Here is an 18,703-nt window from a genome sequence, read left to right on the forward strand (position 1 = left end):
TGTTTCCATCATTGTTATTCATCTAGGAACATCCTTCATTAACTTTATAATGACATACATATATTTGTGATTATCGTAATAATTTTCTTTGTTAGATTTCAAGGTATGAAAAGACTAGCAATAGAAATTTACTTACTACACAGTTATATTCCAAATCTGTTGTTGCTTGAGGAATGAAGAGGAACATATTGCAGTGCTCTCTCTCTCTTTTTATTTTGAAACTGGGTTTTGCTTTGTAGTTCAGAGTAGCCTCAAATTTACAATTCTCTGGTTTTAGCCTCCAAAATGAAGAGATTTATTATTTTGGAGAAAAGATAAACACCTTTTACATTTTGTGGATAAACCATTATATACTATTATGTTTATGAGGATTTTAACTTACTGAAGAAAGTATTCCTTGTTTCACTAGGAAATAAACAGGAATCAGACCATAGAATGTAGATTTTCATTTATTTTTTAACCAGTTTTTACTATAAATTGTCTAAATGTGGTACTATAGAAGATTTGCTTTCAAAGCCACTGATCAAACAAAATATTAATTTCTACATCTTTTACTAAATTGTGAACAATTTAGTTAATATCATTATTATGCATACATTAATGAAAATGCTATTTTTATATCTTAAAAATATGGTGTTAAAGTTATAGGAGCATTTCTACATTTATTTCTTCCAAGTAAAATATACATTGAAGAAGCCATAGGTCATTTATATACTCATGATACCACTGTTGATATGATTTCTTATATTTTGATAATTTTTAGTATTAGAGTCTTATCTGCCATTGAATACATATGTATATATAATATGATTACACAGTAGAATATATAAAGTAGGCAATTGTGTAATACAGTAATTCTACCTTAACTTAGACTGAAGAAGTGTCTAGTATCATACACATTAAATTAAGACATAACAGAATGAAACAAATGTTTAAGGTAATGTGAAAAATAGACCACCTTTTAATGAATTGTGAAGTTAAAGAAATATTTAAGGATTCTCTATGATTAAGAAAGACATGAATTTTCAAGGTCTGTTTAGTTTCTTAGTGAATTTGTCCAGAGATGGAATGGGGATTTTGTATACTCAGATATAATATAAATACACAAAAGTTTTAGAATGTCTGAAAGGTAAATCTACATAATAAAAACCAAAGTCATTCAAAGAACCATAAGGATATACTTTACAATCCTGTAATTGTCAAATTGGAAAATCTAAAAGAAAGGAACAATTTTCTTGATAGGTACAACCTACCAAAGTTAAAGCAAGATCAGATATACAATTTAAGTAGACTTAGTTTAAATAATTTAAATAATAACCCCTAGTAAATTAGAAGCATTCATTAAAATTTCCCCAGCAACAACAAAGACGACAATAACAACAACAACAACAATGAAAATGCTCAGAGCCAGAAAGTTGTAGTTCTACCAGACATTTAAAAAAGAGTTAATTTCAATATCCCTGAAATTATTCCATATATAGAAACAGGAGGATCATTGCACAATTCATGCTTTGAGGCTACTCAAACCACACACAGCTCAACAGAGAGAATTACAGACCAATATATCTTAAGAATATAGACACAAAAATGCTCAATAATATACTTGCAAATAGGATCCAAAACACATAAAAAAGATCATGATCCACCATGATGAGATAATAATAATAAAGGTAGAGGTAACACATATCACCTTTAAGAACATTCTGCTATATTCCAAGTTTCTCAGAAGCAGGATCCTTGCTTTATCATTCTAATCTTCACTCTTTGCTTTCATTTCCATTAGAAACATCCTGTGGACAGAGGAGATGGATGTCTACAATCTTACTACAGTGACTCAGTTCATCCTCATAGGGCTCTCTGACCTCCCTGAAGTGCGCTATCCACTCTTTGTGGGCTTTGTCATCATCTATCAGATCACTTTACTGGGAAATGGGGTCATTCTGTTGGCCATTGTGTCTGACAGAAAGCTTCAAACTCCCATGTATTATCTATTGGGAAATCTATCCCTGCTGGACATATTATGCCCATCAGCTACTGTCCCCAAGATGCTCAAGAATCTGTTGACTGAAGAACACAGCATTTCCTATATTGGATGTGCTTTGCAGCTGTATTTCCTGGTGGCCCTAGCTGGGACAGAAGTTTTCTTGCTAGCTGTGATGGCTTATGACCGCTATGTGGCCATATGCTTCCCTTTGCGATATTCTCTCATCATGACCAAGGTTCGCTGTGTGCAGCTGTTGTTTGGGACTTGGGCAGCTGGATTTCTGAACTCTTTTGTCCATACAATGTCCACCTTTAGCCTGTCTTTCTGCAAGTCTAATAGAGTTAACCAGTACTACTGTGATATTCCACCTGTGGTGGCCCTCTCATGCTCATCCACTTATGTGGCAGAAATGCTTGTTTTAGTGGTGGGAGGTATCTTTGGGGTTGGTGCTTTTCTGATCACTTTGATCTCCTACATATACATTGTTTCCACCATCCTAAAGATCCGGTCAGCAGAAGGGAAGCGCAAAGCTTTCTCCACATGTGCTTCCCATCTTCTTGTAGTCTTCTTGTTCTATGGCACAACTATATTTACCTATATCCGCCCAACCTCCAGTCAACACTCTCCTGGCAGAGACAGACTCATCTCTATGTTGTATGGGGTCATTACTCCCATGTTAAACCCCATTATTTATAGCCTTAGAAACACAGAAGTCAAAGGAGCACTCAAAAAAGTTTTATGTCTAAGGATATGTTCACAGAAAGCATGATATAAAACTTCTCAAGCAAAGATGTATTTCTTGTAGATCTGAGTTAGATGGATCTTGTTTCTTGATCCATGCAGTTGGCCTGTGTCTTTTGATTAGCTAATTGAGGTTATTGGTGTTTGACCTCACAAATTGCAGTTTGTGAAACAAATTGTGTTTGTTTCAGTTATTATTATAATTAATGTGTGTTAATTTTAGTCATCCTGTTTTTTTTGTCATCAACTATTCTTTATTCATTATCTTTCCACAGTCTCTTGGCTATGCTCATTTGTTTCTTCAGCCTGTTATATTGCTTCCAATTTTTTCATTAGGTTTGCTTTGTTGGTTGTTTATAGTGTAGAACATTTTCCTTTCCTCTTTAGTTATGAGATAATTTTACTGGGTTCTATTATTCTAGGTAGTCCATCATAGCCTTTAAGGAATTGGAAATGCATTGCTTCATACTTTTCTGACTATCAATTTTTTTCATTGAGAAATTAGCAGTAATTCTGATGGATCTACTGTATTTATGATTTGAATTTTTTGTTTTGAGAATTTCAATGAAATTTTTTTGTTTTGTATATTTAGTGCTCTATCATAGACTATGGGGATTTTATTTTCTGTTATTATTGATTAAGTGTTCTGTGTGCTTCCTGTATTGGTTTTGATGTGTCTTTACTTGATTTGGAGGCTTTTCTATAATCTTGTTGAAGATCTGTTCTATGCCTTGGATATGGGGTTTTTCTCCCTCCTCATTGCATAAAATTTGAAGGTTAGGATTTTCTTCTTTTTTTTGTGTTCTACATTTTCTGTGTATTCTACTAATTTGATTTGCTTTATGTTAAAACAATTTCCATGTTACATTCTTATTTTATCTAAATCTTGTACATTATTTTCAAATCCTGATAATTTCTCTTTTGCTCAATTCATTGTACTTTAAAGGGTTTCCTCTGACTGTTATTATTAAGTTATTGAGTTTTCCAATTTCATTTTTATACCAACGTGATTGCTGCTCAATATTCCATTCTCCTCATTCAATTCTGCTCTTAAACTTCAGATTGTTTTTGTCATTTCTATCAGTTTTATTGTTGTATTTTTCTTGGGTATCACTTAAGCACTTGTTCTTCCTAAGTTGTTTCCCTTTAATTTCATTATTCTATTTCTTTGTGTCTTCTTTAAATTACCTGATATCTTTGGATCATATTTATGATTGCTCTTTTAAATTCTGTCTTCTGGTGTCTACTCAAATAATTTCCCTTGGCAAGCATTTCTGTAGTACTGGTATGTTTTGAAGAGAAGATAGTGAACTAATTTTTTATATTGTTGGTATTTCATGATGAAGTCTGGGTATATGAGCTTATTTTATTTGTTGTAAGTCTGATATAGAAAGAGCAGATTGGGGTAAGAAAAGCAGATACATGGGCAAGCTGGGTGGATAGGTTGGAAATAACTTGGGGTAATGAAGTCAAGTAGACATATTATACTTGACCTCTAAACAGGTTGTATTTCCTGCAGTGTGAAGGTATATATGCCTATGTGGATAGGTTGAATGTTATGTTAAGGGGACTCTCTCTTGGACAAAAATAATGCATACCTTTCTAGAGGCCTTGAGATTATTTGTATCACAGGCAGTGGATGCCATATTTGATTGGGGAACTAGATGTGGGATCCAGGTGAGATCTCATAGATTGGGGAGTTGCCTTGGATAGAGTTTCAGGAAGACTCATCAGGTGACTAATGTTTGATGTAGGTAGTTGTAGCTCCCAATGGTAAGTGCCACTGCTGAGCTGGTGGTCTGGGGTTATATAAGGAATCAAGACAAGGAAGTCATGAGGAACAAGGCAATCAGTAGCATTTCTCTATGTTTTTGGCCTCATTTCCTAACTCTAGGTTCCTCACTTGAGTTCCTGTTCTGAATTTTCTTGATGATAGACTGTAAACTGTAAGATGAAATAAATGTCATTCCTTCCCAAATTTATTGTAATAAGTGTTTTTATTACAGCTATGGGCTTTTGGCCAGGATTGTGATAAAATACCATGAAAGTCTCTTTTTGGGGGCAGGTATCAAATCCAATGAGGTAATGGTTAGTGACAATATAATAGTCCCGTCAATATCACATCACGAAGCACATCTTGCCTGGAAATAAATATTGCAGTATGCTAGACCAAAGTTTGGTAAGACCGTGAATGTTTTATTTCATACCAATTAGCCTGAAAGCATCTTTTCCCACTAGGAAATATAGCCAGTAGGAATGAAATTTGGTGGTTGATTTGAGATTGATTTCTTTGTTATTAATCCAGAGCTCATGGTATCTTCAGAACTAAAAATTTGTTAAAATTCTTATGTGCACCCACTAGTTAGTAAATTTCAAAGTGTAGGAATGCATTTATATATTTAGAAATATACATGCATGTATGTAAGTATGTATGTATGTAGTATGTATGTATATATGTATGTATGTATGTACGTATTTATGTATGTATGTATGTATGTATGAAAAAGTACAGGAAAAAAGAGGCCATGGATTTGAATGGGAGCAGTAAGAGTTATATAGGGGGTTGGGAAGAAAGAGAAGGGGAAATGATGTAATTAGATAAGCCATCTGAAATCCAATCCTAAAGTGGTCAACCTTAAATATATCTTCACACAGGCAATAATAATTGAAATTAGTAAAATCTATCTATCTATCTATCTATCTATCTATCTATCTATCTATCTATCTATCTATCTATCATCTATTACTTATCTATTGATATATATAACATTCTATTTATGTATATTATTATTAACAAAGAATTATATATATTTGTTACATACATTTATATGTACTTACAAAAGTAACAATAACTAAAGCAAACTTCATGAATTTAAGAGTACTATGGACAAAAGACTAGTTGGGAGGTAGAAATGGTACAAATATAATGCTCATGTATGAAACTTTTGAAATTTTTTCACTAGAAAATGTCCAGTTTACTGGCAAGATGAAATTCTAAATTACTCAGTTGATGATTTTTTAGAAAACTAATCTTAGGCAATATAGAGTCCTTTTTTTTAAATCCTTATTAACTTGAGTGAGTATTTTTTATTTACATTTCAATTGATATTCTCTTTCCCGGATTCTGGGCCAACATCCCCCTAACCCCTCCCCATTCCCTTCAATATGGGTGTTCCCCTCCCCATCCTTCCCCCATTACCGCCTGCCTCCCAACAATAACGTTCACTGGGGGTTCAGTCTTGACAGGACCAAGGGCTTCCCCTTCCACTGGTGCTCTTACTAGGCTATTCATTGCTACCTATGAGGTTGGAGCCCAGGGTTAGTCCATTTATAGTCTTTGGGTAGTGGCTTAGTCACTGAAAGCTCTGGTTGCTTGGCATTATTGTTCATATGGGGTCTCGAGCCTCTTCAATCTCTTCCAGTCCTTTCTCTGATTCCTTCAACGGGGGTCCCGTTCTCAGTTCAGTGGTTTGCTGCTGGCATGCACCTATGTATTTGCTGTTTTCTGGCTGCATATCTCAGGAGAGATCTACATCTGGTTCCTGTCAGCCTTCACTTCTTTGCTTCATCTATCTTATCTAATTGGGTGGCTGTATATGTATGGGCCACATGTGGGGCAGGCTCTGAATGGGTGTTCCTTCTGACTCTGCTTTAAACTTTGCCTCCCTATTCCCTCCCAAGGGTATTCTTGTTCCCCTTTTAAAGAAGGAGTGAAGCATTCACATTTTGGTCATCTTTCTTGAGTTTCATGTGTTCTGTGCACCTAGGGCAATTCAAGCATTTGGGCTAATAGCCACTTATCAATGAGTGCATACCACTTTGCTGAAGGTGTTTATCAGCTTTAGTAGATCTCTGGCGGAACTTTTGGGATCACTTAAATACACTATCATATCATCTGCAAATAGTGATATTTTGACTTCTCCTTTTCAATCTGTATCCCCTTGATCTCATTTTGATGTCTTATTGCTCTGCCTAGAACTTCAAGAACTATATTGAATAAGTAGGGAGAGAGTGGGCAGCCTTGTCTAGTCCCTGATTTTAGTGGGATTGCTTCACCTTTCTCTCCAATAAGTTTAATGTTAGCTACTGGTTTGCTGTGTATGGCTTTTACTATGTTTAGGTATGGGCCTTGAATTCCTATTCTTTCCAGGACTTTTATCATGAAGGGGTGTTGAATTTTGTCAAATGTTTTCTCAGTGTCTAATGAAATGATCATGTGGTTTTGTTCTTTCAGTTTGTTTATATAATGGATCACGTTGATGGTTTTCCATATATTAAACCATTCCTGCATGCCTGGGATGAAGCCTACTTGATCATGGTGGATGATTGTATTGATGTGCTCTTGGATTCGGTTTGCAACAATTTTATTGAGTATTTTTGTGTCGATATTCATAAGGGAAATTGGTCTGAAGTTCTCTTTCTTTGTTGGGTCTTTGTGTGGTTTAGGTATAAGAGTAATTGTGGCTTCATAGAAGGAATTCGGTAGCGCTCCATCTGTTTCAATTTTGTGGTATAGTTTGGATAGTATTGGTATGAGGTCTTCTATAAAGGTCTGATAGAATTCTGCACTAAACCCATCTGGACCTGGGCTCTTTTTGGTTTGGGAGACCTTTAATGACTGCTCCTATTTTGTTAGGAGTTATGGAGTTGTTTAAATGGTTTATCTGTTCCTGATTTAACTTCGGTACCTGATATTTGTCTAGGAAATTGTCCATTTCCTGCAGATTTTAATGTTTTGTTGAATGTAGGCTTTGTAGTAGGTTCCGATGATTTTTTGAATTTCCTCTGATTCTGTAGTTATGTCTCCCTTTTCATTTCTGATTTTGTTAATTTGTACACACTATCTGTGTCCTCTCATTAGTCTGGCTAAGGGTTTAATCTATCTTGTTGATTTTCTCAAAGAACCAACTTTTGGTTCTGTTGATTCTTTCTATGGTCCTTTTTATTTCTACTTGGTTCATTTCTGCTCTGAGTTTGATTATTTCCTGCCTTGTACTCCTCCTGGGTGTATTTGCTTCTTTTTGTTCTAGAGCTTTTAGGTGTTCTGTCAAGCTGCTGAAATATGCTTTCTCCTGTTTCTTTCTGCAGCTGCTCAGAGCTATGTGTTTTCCTCTTACCGCAGCTTTCATTATGTCCCATAAGTTTGGGTATATTGTACCTTCATTTTCATTAAATCCTAAGAAGTCTTTAATTTCTTTCTTTATTTCTTCCTTGACCAGGTTATCATTGAGTAGAGCATTGTTCACCTTTCATGTATATGTGGGTGTTCTTCCCTTATTGTTATTGAATATCAGCTTTAGCCTGTGGTGGTCTGATAGGATGCATGGGATTATTTCTATCTTTCTGTATCTGTTGAGGCCTGTTTTATGACCAATTATATGGTCAATTTTGGAGAAAGTACCATGAGGTGCTGAGAAGAATGTATATCCTTCTGTTTTAGGATAGAATGTGCTATAAATATCTGTTACGTCCATTTGGTTCATGACTTCTTTTAGTCTGTCTATTTCTCTGTTTAATTTCTGTTTCCATGATCTGTCCACTGATGAGAGTGGGTGTTGAAATCTCCTCCTATTATTGTGTGAGGTGCAATGTGTGTTTTGAGCTTTAGTAAGGTTTCTTTTATGTATGTAGGGCCCTTGTATTTGGAGCATAGATATTTAGGATTGAGAGTTCATCTTGGTGGATTTTTCCTTCAATGAATATGAAGTGTCCTTCCTTATCTTTTTTGATGACTCTTAGTTGAAAATCAATTTTATTCGATATTAGAATGGCTACTCCAGCTTGCTTCTTCTGACCATTTGCTTGGAAAGTTGTTTTCTAGCCTTTCACTCTGAGGTAGTGTCTGTCTTTGTCTCTGAGGTGTGTTTCCTGTAGGCAGAAGAATGCAGAGTCGTCATTGTGTATCCAGTTTGTTAATCTCTGTCTTTTTATTGGGGAGTTGAGACCATTGATGTTGAGAGATATTAAGGAATAGTGATTGTTGCTTCCTGTTATATTCATATTTGGATGTGAGATTATGGTTGTGTGCTTTTCTTCTCTTTGTTTTGTTGCCAAGACGAATAGTTTCTTGCTTTTTCTATGGTGTAGCTTGCCTCCTTATGTTGGGCTTTACCATTTACTATCCTTTGTAGTGCTGGATTTGTAGAAAGGTATTGTGTAAATTTGGTTTTGTCATGGAATATCTTGGCTTCTCCATCTATGCTAATAGAGTTTTGCAGGATACAGTAACCTGGAATGGCATTTGTGTTCTCTTAGGGTCTGTATGACATCTGTCCAGGATCTTCTGGATTTCATAGTCTCTGGAGAAAAGTCTGGTGTGATTCTGATAGGTCTGCCTTTTTATGTTACTTGACCTTTTCCCCTTTTTGCTTTTAATATTCATTTTTTATTTTGTGCATTTGGTGTTTTGACTATTATGTGACAGGAGGAGTTTCTTTTCTGGTCCAATCTATTTGGAGTTCTGTAGGCTTCTTGTATGCTTATGGGTATCTCTTTCTTTAGGTTAGGGACGTTTTCTTCTATGATTTTGTTGAAGATATTTACTGGTCCTTCGAGCTGGGAGTCTTCCCTCTCTTCTATACCTATTATCCTTAGGTTTGATCTTCTAATTGAGTCCTGGATTTCCTGTATGTTTTGGACCAGTAGCCTTTTCTGTTTTACATTACCTTTGACAGTTGTGTCGATGATTTCTATGGAATCTTCTGCTCCTGACATTGTCTCTTCTATCTCTTGTATTCTGTTGGTATGCTTGTATCTATGGCTCCTTTTCTCTTCCTTTGTTTTTCTATATCCAGGGTTGTTTCCCTGTGTTCTTTCTTTATTGCTTGTATTTTCATTTTAATTCCTTCAACTGTTTGATTGTGTTTTCCTGTAATTCTTTCAGGGGTTTTTGTGATTCCTCTCTATAGGCTTCTACTTGTTTATTTATGTTTTCCTGCATTTCTCTAAGGGAGTTCTTCATGTCTTTCTTGAGGTCCTCCAGCATCATGATCAAATATGATTTTAAATCTAGTTCTTGCTTTTCTAGTGTGTTTTGATTTTCAGTGTTTGCTTTGGTGGGAGAATTGGGCTCTGATGATGCCATGTAGTCTTTGTTTCTCTGTTGCTTGGGTTCCTGCACTTGCCTCTCACCATCAGGTTTTCTCTGGTGTCACCTTGTTTTGCTATTTCTGACAGTGGCTAGTTCGTCCTATAGGCCTGTGTGTCAGGAGTGCTGTAGACCTGTTTTCCTGTTTTCTTTCAGCCAGTTATGTGAACAGAGTATTCTGCTTTTGGGCGTGTAGTCTTTCCTGTGTACTGGTCTGCAGCTGTTCCTGTGGGCCTGTGTCCTGAGTCCACAGGAAGGTCGCTTGGAGCAGAAAAGTTGGTCTTACCTGTGGTCCCGCGGCTCAAAATCCTCATAGGGGGCTGCTTTTGACCTCTCCCTGAGGGTGGCAACCATGAGGGCCTGGGCTGCCTTTTCCAGGTGCCCCCATGCACCAGGGTCCCAGATGGCATTAGGTGGTTTCCCCTGGAGTCAGAAATGTGGGCAGAGTGTAGTCTTTTCTTGCTTCCCAGGCATGTCTGCCTCTCTGAAGGTTTAATCTCTCCCTCCCATGGGATTTGGGTGCAGAGAATTGTTGTTCAGGTCCCTTCAAGTCCGGGCAGTGTCTGGACTGCAGGAGACCTGCAGCTCCAGTGCCCCTATCTTCTGGTTCCCAGAGGCCATATACAGTTTCCTCTTGGGCCAGGGATGTGGTCATGGGTGGGCAGTATTGGTGGCCTCTCCCACTCTGCAGTCTCAGGAGTGGCCACCTGTCCAGGAGGTGAGCACTCTCTCCCAAGGGGTTTGGGAGTAGTGAGCTGCGGGCCGGGATCAGCGAGGTTGGGGCAATATAGTACCTTAAAATACTTTTTTGTTAGTTTTTTAGGTCACTTATGTGCAAACACTGATACTTTGACTTCTTTCTTTCCTATTTGTATCTACTTGATTTCCTTAATTGTCTTATTGCTCTAGGTAGAACATCAAGCACTATACTGAGGAGATATGGGGAAAGTTCATAGAAGCTTTGTTTGTAATAGCCAGAAACTCAAAACAGGCTAGATGTCTCTCAAATGAAGAATGGATACAGAAAATGTGGTATATCTATTCTGTGGAATAGTGCTAGCCATTAAAACAAAGTATATCCTGAATTTCATAGACAAATGGATGTGACTAGAAAATATTATTTTGAGTGAGGCAATTCACACCAAAAAGGACATGTATGATATGTACTCACAAGTAGATATTAGCTGTAAACTAGAAGACAACCTATTCTTTGCAACAAACAGACTCAATTAAGCCAAATAGCAAGGAAGGCACAAGTGAGCATGTTTGAATGTTTTTCAGAAGGAAAAACAGATATAGGTGATTGATGGAATAAGGAAACTAAGTGGAAGAGGGGAAGAATGGGGCAGGGTTGGGGGGAAATCATATGCAGAGAAAGCAGGGGTGAAAAAAGGGAGATTGGCTGGGAGGCCAGTCTCTAGGACATGCCGTAGACATGGAATGCCAAAGTGTCTAAGGGGGACAACTCTAGATGAGTGGTCACTTCCCAGTGGAAGTATAGGAACAGTAACCTACCCTCAAATTCCTTCAATTCAAAATGTTTTCTGCTTATAAGACTTGTAGGGACAAAGATAGAGCTGAGACTGAGGGATTGGCCAACCAGTGACTTTTCCATCTTGTGACCTATCCCATAAGCAAGAACCAATCCCTTACACTATTAATGATACCCCATTTTGTTTGTAGGTAGGCACCTAGAATAACTGTCTTCTGAGAGGCTCTATCTAACAGCCAATGGAAAGAGATGCAAAGACTCACACCTGAACAATAGATGGAGCTCAGGGAGCTTACAGAAGAGATGGAAGAAAGATTGAGGGACCCAAAGAGGGCATGGACTCCATAGGAAGACCAACAGCCAAATAACCTGGACCCTTGAGAGCTCTCAGAGACTTGATCACTAGCCAAGGAGTGAGTCTGGGCTGGACCTCGGTATGCCTAGACACATGGAGCAGATGAGCAGCTTGGTCTTCATGTGGGCCTTCCCAAACAACAGGAGCAGAGTCTGTCCCTGAGCCTGAGGTTTACCTGCCTGTTTATTGATCCCACACCCCTAAATGGACAGCCTTGTCAGGCTTTAGTGAAAGAGGTTGTGCCTAGTCCTCTAGCAATGAGGCAATTGGGGGTGCTTGATACCTGGAGGGTTGCTAAAGGGGAATGGAGAAAGGGGGGAGAACTTGAATGACAGAGTACTGGGAGTAGTGAAAGGGCTGATATTGAGTTGAAAATGGAATAAATAAATTTAATAGGAAACATTTTTATTGACTCTTTGTGAATTTCACATTCATGTACCCCAATCATCTCATCTCCCCTCCCTCCTTCTCTCTTTCTCTCTAATTTATATCTAATCTATATTGATATCAATATCTATATCTATCTATATAATTTATATCTATATTTACATCTATATCTATATCTATCTACCCTACCTTACCACCTTGCCCACAAAACAAAACAAGAGAAGAAAAAGAAAAAGAGGAATAAAACAAGATTAAAAAAAATCTCAGTGGACAATCCTGAGACCTAAGGGGAGACCACCACTTCTGCTCATATTCCTGGCCCAAGAAGAACCTGCCTAGTGGCCTCTGGATACAGGAATATAGGAGCAGTCATCAACAAGAACCTCTGGTTTCTGCCTGTGCTCAGAACTGAAGTGAACTGTCCCATAGCTGCTTGCACCTAAATTTTGTGGGGGAGAAATCTTGATTCTCAGAAGTGTGGACAATCCTGAGAGCTCAGAGGAGACAACTACTTCTGCCCACAGAAGTAGGCACTTGTCTAGTGCCCTCTGTGCCCTCTGGGCACAGGGACAAAGGAGCAGTCAGGGGCAGAACCCTTATGGTATCTGACTGCGCTGAGAGCTGAAAGCAAGCTACAAGGAGCACTGAGAGCAGAAATAAGACTAACTCTTCTGCTCCAAGTGACTTGCCTGGAAGCTTCAGGTCACACAAACCCAGAAGCAGCTTTCTGTTCCCAGATCTGGCTAAAAGAAATCAAGTCTACAGGAGTGCTGACACATAGGCCTATAGGAAGGTCAAGCCACTGTCAAAGATAGCAAAACCAAACCAAACCAAACAAAACCCCAAACAAACACCAGAGACAACCTGATGGCAAGAGGCAAGCACAGGAGCCTAAGCAACAGAATCCAAGACTATGGGGCATTATCAAAACCCAGTTCTCCCATCAAAGCAAATACTGGTGGCTATCAAAACATACTGGAAAAGCAATATTTGGATTTAAAAATCACATCTGCTGCTGATGATGGAGGACTTTAAGTAGGACATAAATAAATCCCTTAAAGAAATACAGGACAACACTAGTAAAAAGTAGAAACCCTAAAAGAGGAAAAACAAAAATCCCTTAAAGAAGTTACAGGAAAACAAAACCAAACTGGTGAAGGAATTAAACAAAACCAGGATTTAAAAATGGAAATAGAAACAATAAAGAAAGCACAAAAGGAGAAAAACCTGGAGATAGAAAACCTAGGGAAGAGTTTAAGAGTCAGAGATACAAGCATCACCAACAGAATACAAGAGGTAGAAGAGGGAATCTCAGGGGCAGAAGATACCATAAAAAATATGGACACAACCATCAGAGATAATGTAAAATGCAAAAGCTCCTAGGACAAAATATCCAGGAAATCCAGGACACATTAGAAGGTCAAACCTAAGGAAAAAAGGTACAGAAGAAAGTGAAGACTCCTGGTAATTTGATAAATTACTAACTTCGTATAATGTAGATGAGAGGTAAATCATGATTATAGAAAGAAGATACATTTGAAAATAAGTGAGAAATAATTTATTTTCTTGTGGCAAAAATATAAATTAAGGACACATATGTTACAGTTCAGAGACTGCACACTCTGATTTAATGAATCTTACTTGAAATTCCAATTCAATGTATTCATGGTGCCAGCATTCTGAGCTTATATGTAGAGTAAAAATATATTACACTTCAAAACTACAATTTAGGTTGGGGATTTAGCTCAGTGGCAAGGCTCTGGGTTCAGTCCCCAGCTCCAAAAAAAAAAAAAAAAAAAAACCCAAAACAAAAAAAACACAAACTACCATTTAATTTTTAAAAAATTAATTCTTGTGCACATTCCAGCCATTTGTGAGAGAATATCTAGGTTTCCTAGAAGACAGTAAGGAATATGAAAATTGTAAGAATGATCTCTTGTATACTATGTGGAATTATGACCTGTCAATTGAATCTGATGGCCAATAAGCTGGGCTGTGATTACAAGATGAGTCATCCAGCATAGAGAGAGGAACTTTGAGAAATAGTGAGACAAGGGACATTCCCCTTCAGACTTGGAGGAAGTTGGATGTATGAAAGTGAGCAGAGCCCCCTGCCTGAGACACCGCCGGAACCTGAAGTAAACAGACCGGATAAACAGTTCTCTGCACCCAAATCCCGTGGGAGGGAGAGCTAAACCTTCAGAGAGGCAGACAAGCCTGGGAAACCAGAAGAGACTGCTCTCTGTACATACATCTCAGACGCCAGAGGAAAACACCAAAGGCCATCTGGAACCCTGGTGCACTGAAGCTCCCGGAAGGGGCGGCACAGGTCTTCCTGGTTGCTGCCGCCGCAGAGAGCCCATGGGCAGCACCCCGTGAGCAAACTTGAGCCTCGGGACCACAGGTAAGACCAACTTGTCTGTTGCAAGAAGGCTGCCTGGTGAAATCGGGACACACAGAGGCAGAATTCCTCTAGAACCGGGCACGTCCTGTGTTTACCGGAAGTCCCACACTCGCGGATCCTGGCCCGCAGCAGCTCTCTGCTCCCAGACCCCATGGGAAAGAGACCTCTCCGCCTGGTCAGGTGGGCACTCCTGAGGCTGCATAAGCTCCCGGAAGGGGCAGCACAGGTCTTCCTGGTTGCTGCCGCCGCAAAGAGCCCGTGGGCAGCACCCCGCGAGTGAACTTGAGCCTCGGGACCACAGGTAAGACCAACTTTTCTGCTGCAAGAAAGCTGCCTGGTGAACTCAAGACACAGGCCCACAGGAACAGCTGAAAACCTGTAGAGAGGAAAAACTACACGCCCGAAAGCAGAACACTCTGTTCCCATAACTGGCTGAAAGAAAACAGGAAAACAGGTCCACAGCACTCCTGACACACAGGCTTATAGGACAGTCTAGCCACTGTCAGAAATAGCAGAACAAAGTAACACTAGAGATAATCTGATGGCGAGAGGCAAGCGCAGGAATACAAGCAACAGAAACCAAGACTACATGGCATCATCGGAGCCCAATTTTCCCACCAAAACAAACATGGAATATCCAAACAGACCAGAAAAGCAAGATCTAGTTTCAAAATCATATTTGATCATGATGCTGGAGGACTTCCAGAAAGACATGAAGAACTCCCTTAGGGAAACACAGGAAAACATTAATAAACAAGTAGAAGCCTACAGAGAGGAATCGCAAAAATCCCTGAAAGAATTCCAGGAAAACACAATCAAACAGTTGAAGGAATTAAAAATGGAAATAGAAGCAATCAAGAAAGAACACATGGAAACAACCATGGATATAGAAAACCAAAAGAAGAGACAAGGAGCTGTAGATACAAGCTTCACCAACAGAATACAAGAGATGGAAGAGAGAATCTCAGGAGCAGAAGATTCCATAGAAATCATTGACTCAACTGTCAAAGATAATGTAAAGCGGGAAAAGCTACTGGTCCAAAACATACAGGAAATCCAGGACTCAATGAGAAGATCAAACCTAAGGATAATAGGTATAGAAGAGAGTGAAGACTCCCAGCTCAAAGGACCAGTAAATATCTTCAACAAAATCATAGAAGAAAACTTCCCTAACCTAAAAAAAGAGATACCCATAGACATACAAGAAGCCTACAGAACTCCAAATAGATTGGACCAGAAAAGAAACACCTCCCGTCACATAATTGTCAAAACACCAAACGCACAAAATAAAGAAAGAATATTAAAAGCAGTAAGGGGAAAAGGTCAAGTAACATATAAAGGGAGACCTATCAGAATCACACCAGACTTCTCGCCAGAAACTATGAAGGCCAGAAGATCCTGGACAGATGTCATACAGACCCTAAGAGAACACAAATGCCATTCCAGGTTACTGTATCCTGCAAAACTCTCAATTAACATAGATGGAGAAACCAAGATATTCCATGACAAAACCAAATTTACACAATATCTTTCTACAAATCCAGCACTACAAAGGATAATAAATGGTAAAGCCCAACATAAGGAGGCAAGCTATACCCTAGAAGAAGCAAGAAACTAATCGTCTTGGCAACAAAACAAACAGAGTGAAAGCACACAAACATAACCTCACATCCAAATATGAATATAACGGGAAGCAAAAATCACTATTCCTTAATATCTCTCAACATCAATGGCCTCAACTCCCCAATAAAAAGACATAGATTAACAAACTGGATACGCAGCGAGGACCCTGCATTCTGCTGCCTACAGGAAACACACCTCAGAAACAAAGACAGACACTACCTCAGAGTGAAAGGCTGGAAAACAACTTTCCAAGCAAATGGTCAGAAGAAGCAAGCTGGAGTAGCCATTCTAATATCAAATAAAATCAATTTTCAACTAAAAGTCATCAAAAAAAAATAAGGAAGGACACTTCAGATTCATCAAAGGAAAAATCCACCAAGATGAACTCTCAATCCTAAATATCTATGCCCCAAATACAAGGGCATCTACATACGTAAAAGAAACCTTACTAAAGCTCAAAACACACATTGCACCTAACACAATAATAGTGGGAGATTTCAACAGCCCACTCTCATCAATGGACAGATCATGGAAACAGAAATTAAACAGTGATGTCGACAGACTAAGAGAAGTCATGAGCCAAATGGACTTAACGGATATTTATAGAACATTCTATCCCAAAGCAAAAGGATATACCTTCTTCTCAGCTCCTCATGGTACTTTCTCCAAAATTGACCATATAATTGGTCAAAAAACAGGCCTCAACAGGTACAGAAAGATAGAAATAATCCCATGCGTGCTATCGGACCACCACGGCCTAAAACTGGTCTTCAATAACAATAAGGGAAGAATGCCCACATATACGTGGAAATTGAACAATGCTCTACTCAATGATAACCTGGTCAAGGAAGAAATAAAGAAAGAAATTAAAAACTTTTTAGAATTTAATGAAAATGAAGGTACAACATACCCAAACTTATGGGACAAAATGAAAGCTGTGCTAAGAGGAAAACTCATAGCGCTGAGTGCCTGCAGAAAGAAACAGGAAAGAGCATATGTCAGCAGCTTGACAGCACACCTAAAAGCTCTAGAACAAAAAGAAGCAAATACACCCAGGAGGAGTAGAAGGCAGGAAATAATCAAACTCAGAGCTGAAATCAACCAAGTAGAAACAAAAAGGACTATAGAAAGAATCAACAGAACCAAAAGTTGGTTCTTTGAGAAAATCAACAAGATAGATAAACCCTTAGCCAGACTAACGAGAGGACACAGAGAGTGTGTCCAAATTAACAAAATCAGAAATGAAAAGGGAGACATAACTACAGATTCAGAGGAAATTCAAAAAATCATCAGATCTTACTATAAAAACCTATATTCAACAAAACTTGAAAATCTTCAGGAAATGGACAATCTTCTAGACAGATACCAGGTATCAAAGTTAAATCAGGAACAGATAAACCAGTTAAACAACCCCATAACTCCTAAGGAAATAGAAGCAGTCATTAAAGGTCTCCCAACCAAAAAGAGCCCAGGTCCAGACGGGTTTAGTGTAGAATTCTATCACACCTTCATAGAAGACCTCATACCAATATTATCCAAACTATTCCACAAAATTGAAACAGATGGATCACTACTGAATACCTTCTACGAAGTCACAATTACTCTTATACCTAAACCACACAAAGACACAACAAAGAAAGAGAACTTCAGAGCAATTTCCCTTATGAATATCGACGCAAAAATACTCAACAAAATTCTGGCAAACCGAATTCAAGAGCACATCAAAACAATCATCCACCATGATCAAGTAGGCTTCATACCAGGCATGCAGGGATGGTTCAATATACGGAAAACCATCAACGTGATCCATTATATAAACAAACTGAAAGAACAGAACCACAAGATCATTTCATTAGATGCTGAGAAAGCATTTGACAAAATTCAACACCCCTTCATGATAAAAGTCCTGGAAAGAATAGGAATTCAAGGCCCATACCTAAACATAGTAAAAGCCATATACAGCAAACCAGTTGCTAACATTAAACTAAATGGAGAGAAACTTGAAGCAATCCCACTAAAATCAGGGACTAGACTAGGCTGCCTACTCTCTCCCTACTTATTCAATATAGTTCTTGAAGTTCTAGCCAGATCAATCAGACAACAAAAGGAGATCAAGGGGATACAGATCGGAAAAGAAGAGGTCAAAATATCACTATTTGCAGATGATATGATAGTATATTTAAGTGATCCCAAAAGTTCCACCAGAGAACTACTAAAGCTGATAAACAACTTCAGCAAAGTGGCTGGGTATAAAATTAACTCAAATAAATCAGTTGCCTTCCTCTATACAAAAGAGAAACAAGCCGAGAAAGAAATTAGGGAAACGACACCCTTCATAATAGACCCAAATAATATAAAGTACCTCGGTGTGACTTTAACCAAGCAAGTAAAAGATCTGTAAAATAAGAACTTCAAGACACTGAGGAAAGAAATTGAAGAAGACCTCAGAAGATGGAAAGATCTCCCATGCTCATGGATTGGCAGGATTAATATAGTAAAAATGGCCATTTTACCAAAAGCAATCTACAGATTCAATGCAATCCCCATCAAAATACCAATCCAATTCTTCAAAGAGTTAGACAGAACAATTTGCAAATTCATCTGGAATAACAAAAAACCCAGGATAGCTA

At 38.3% G+C, this 18,703-nt stretch overlaps 1 protein-coding gene across 1 annotated transcript; it reads left to right on the plus strand.

Annotated features, from left to right (window-relative positions):
- The first annotated feature begins 1,796 nt into the window (after positions 1-1,796).
- Or5ae2 (olfactory receptor family 5 subfamily AE member 2) lies at positions 1,797-2,753 on the plus strand. The gene has a single exon (XM_087610135.1). It carries the CDS (start codon positions 1,806-1,808, stop codon positions 2,751-2,753), a length of 948 nt encoding a protein of 315 aa, XP_087466261.1. The 5' UTR covers positions 1,797-1,805.
- The last annotated feature ends 15,950 nt before the right edge of the window (positions 2,754-18,703 follow it).

The sequence above is a fragment of the Rattus norvegicus genome, chromosome 1, assembly GCF_021556685.1.
Source record: "Rattus norvegicus strain SHRSP/BbbUtx chromosome 1, alternate assembly SHRSP_T2T, whole genome shotgun sequence".
Taxonomy (NCBI): domain Eukaryota; kingdom Metazoa; phylum Chordata; class Mammalia; order Rodentia; family Muridae; genus Rattus; species Rattus norvegicus.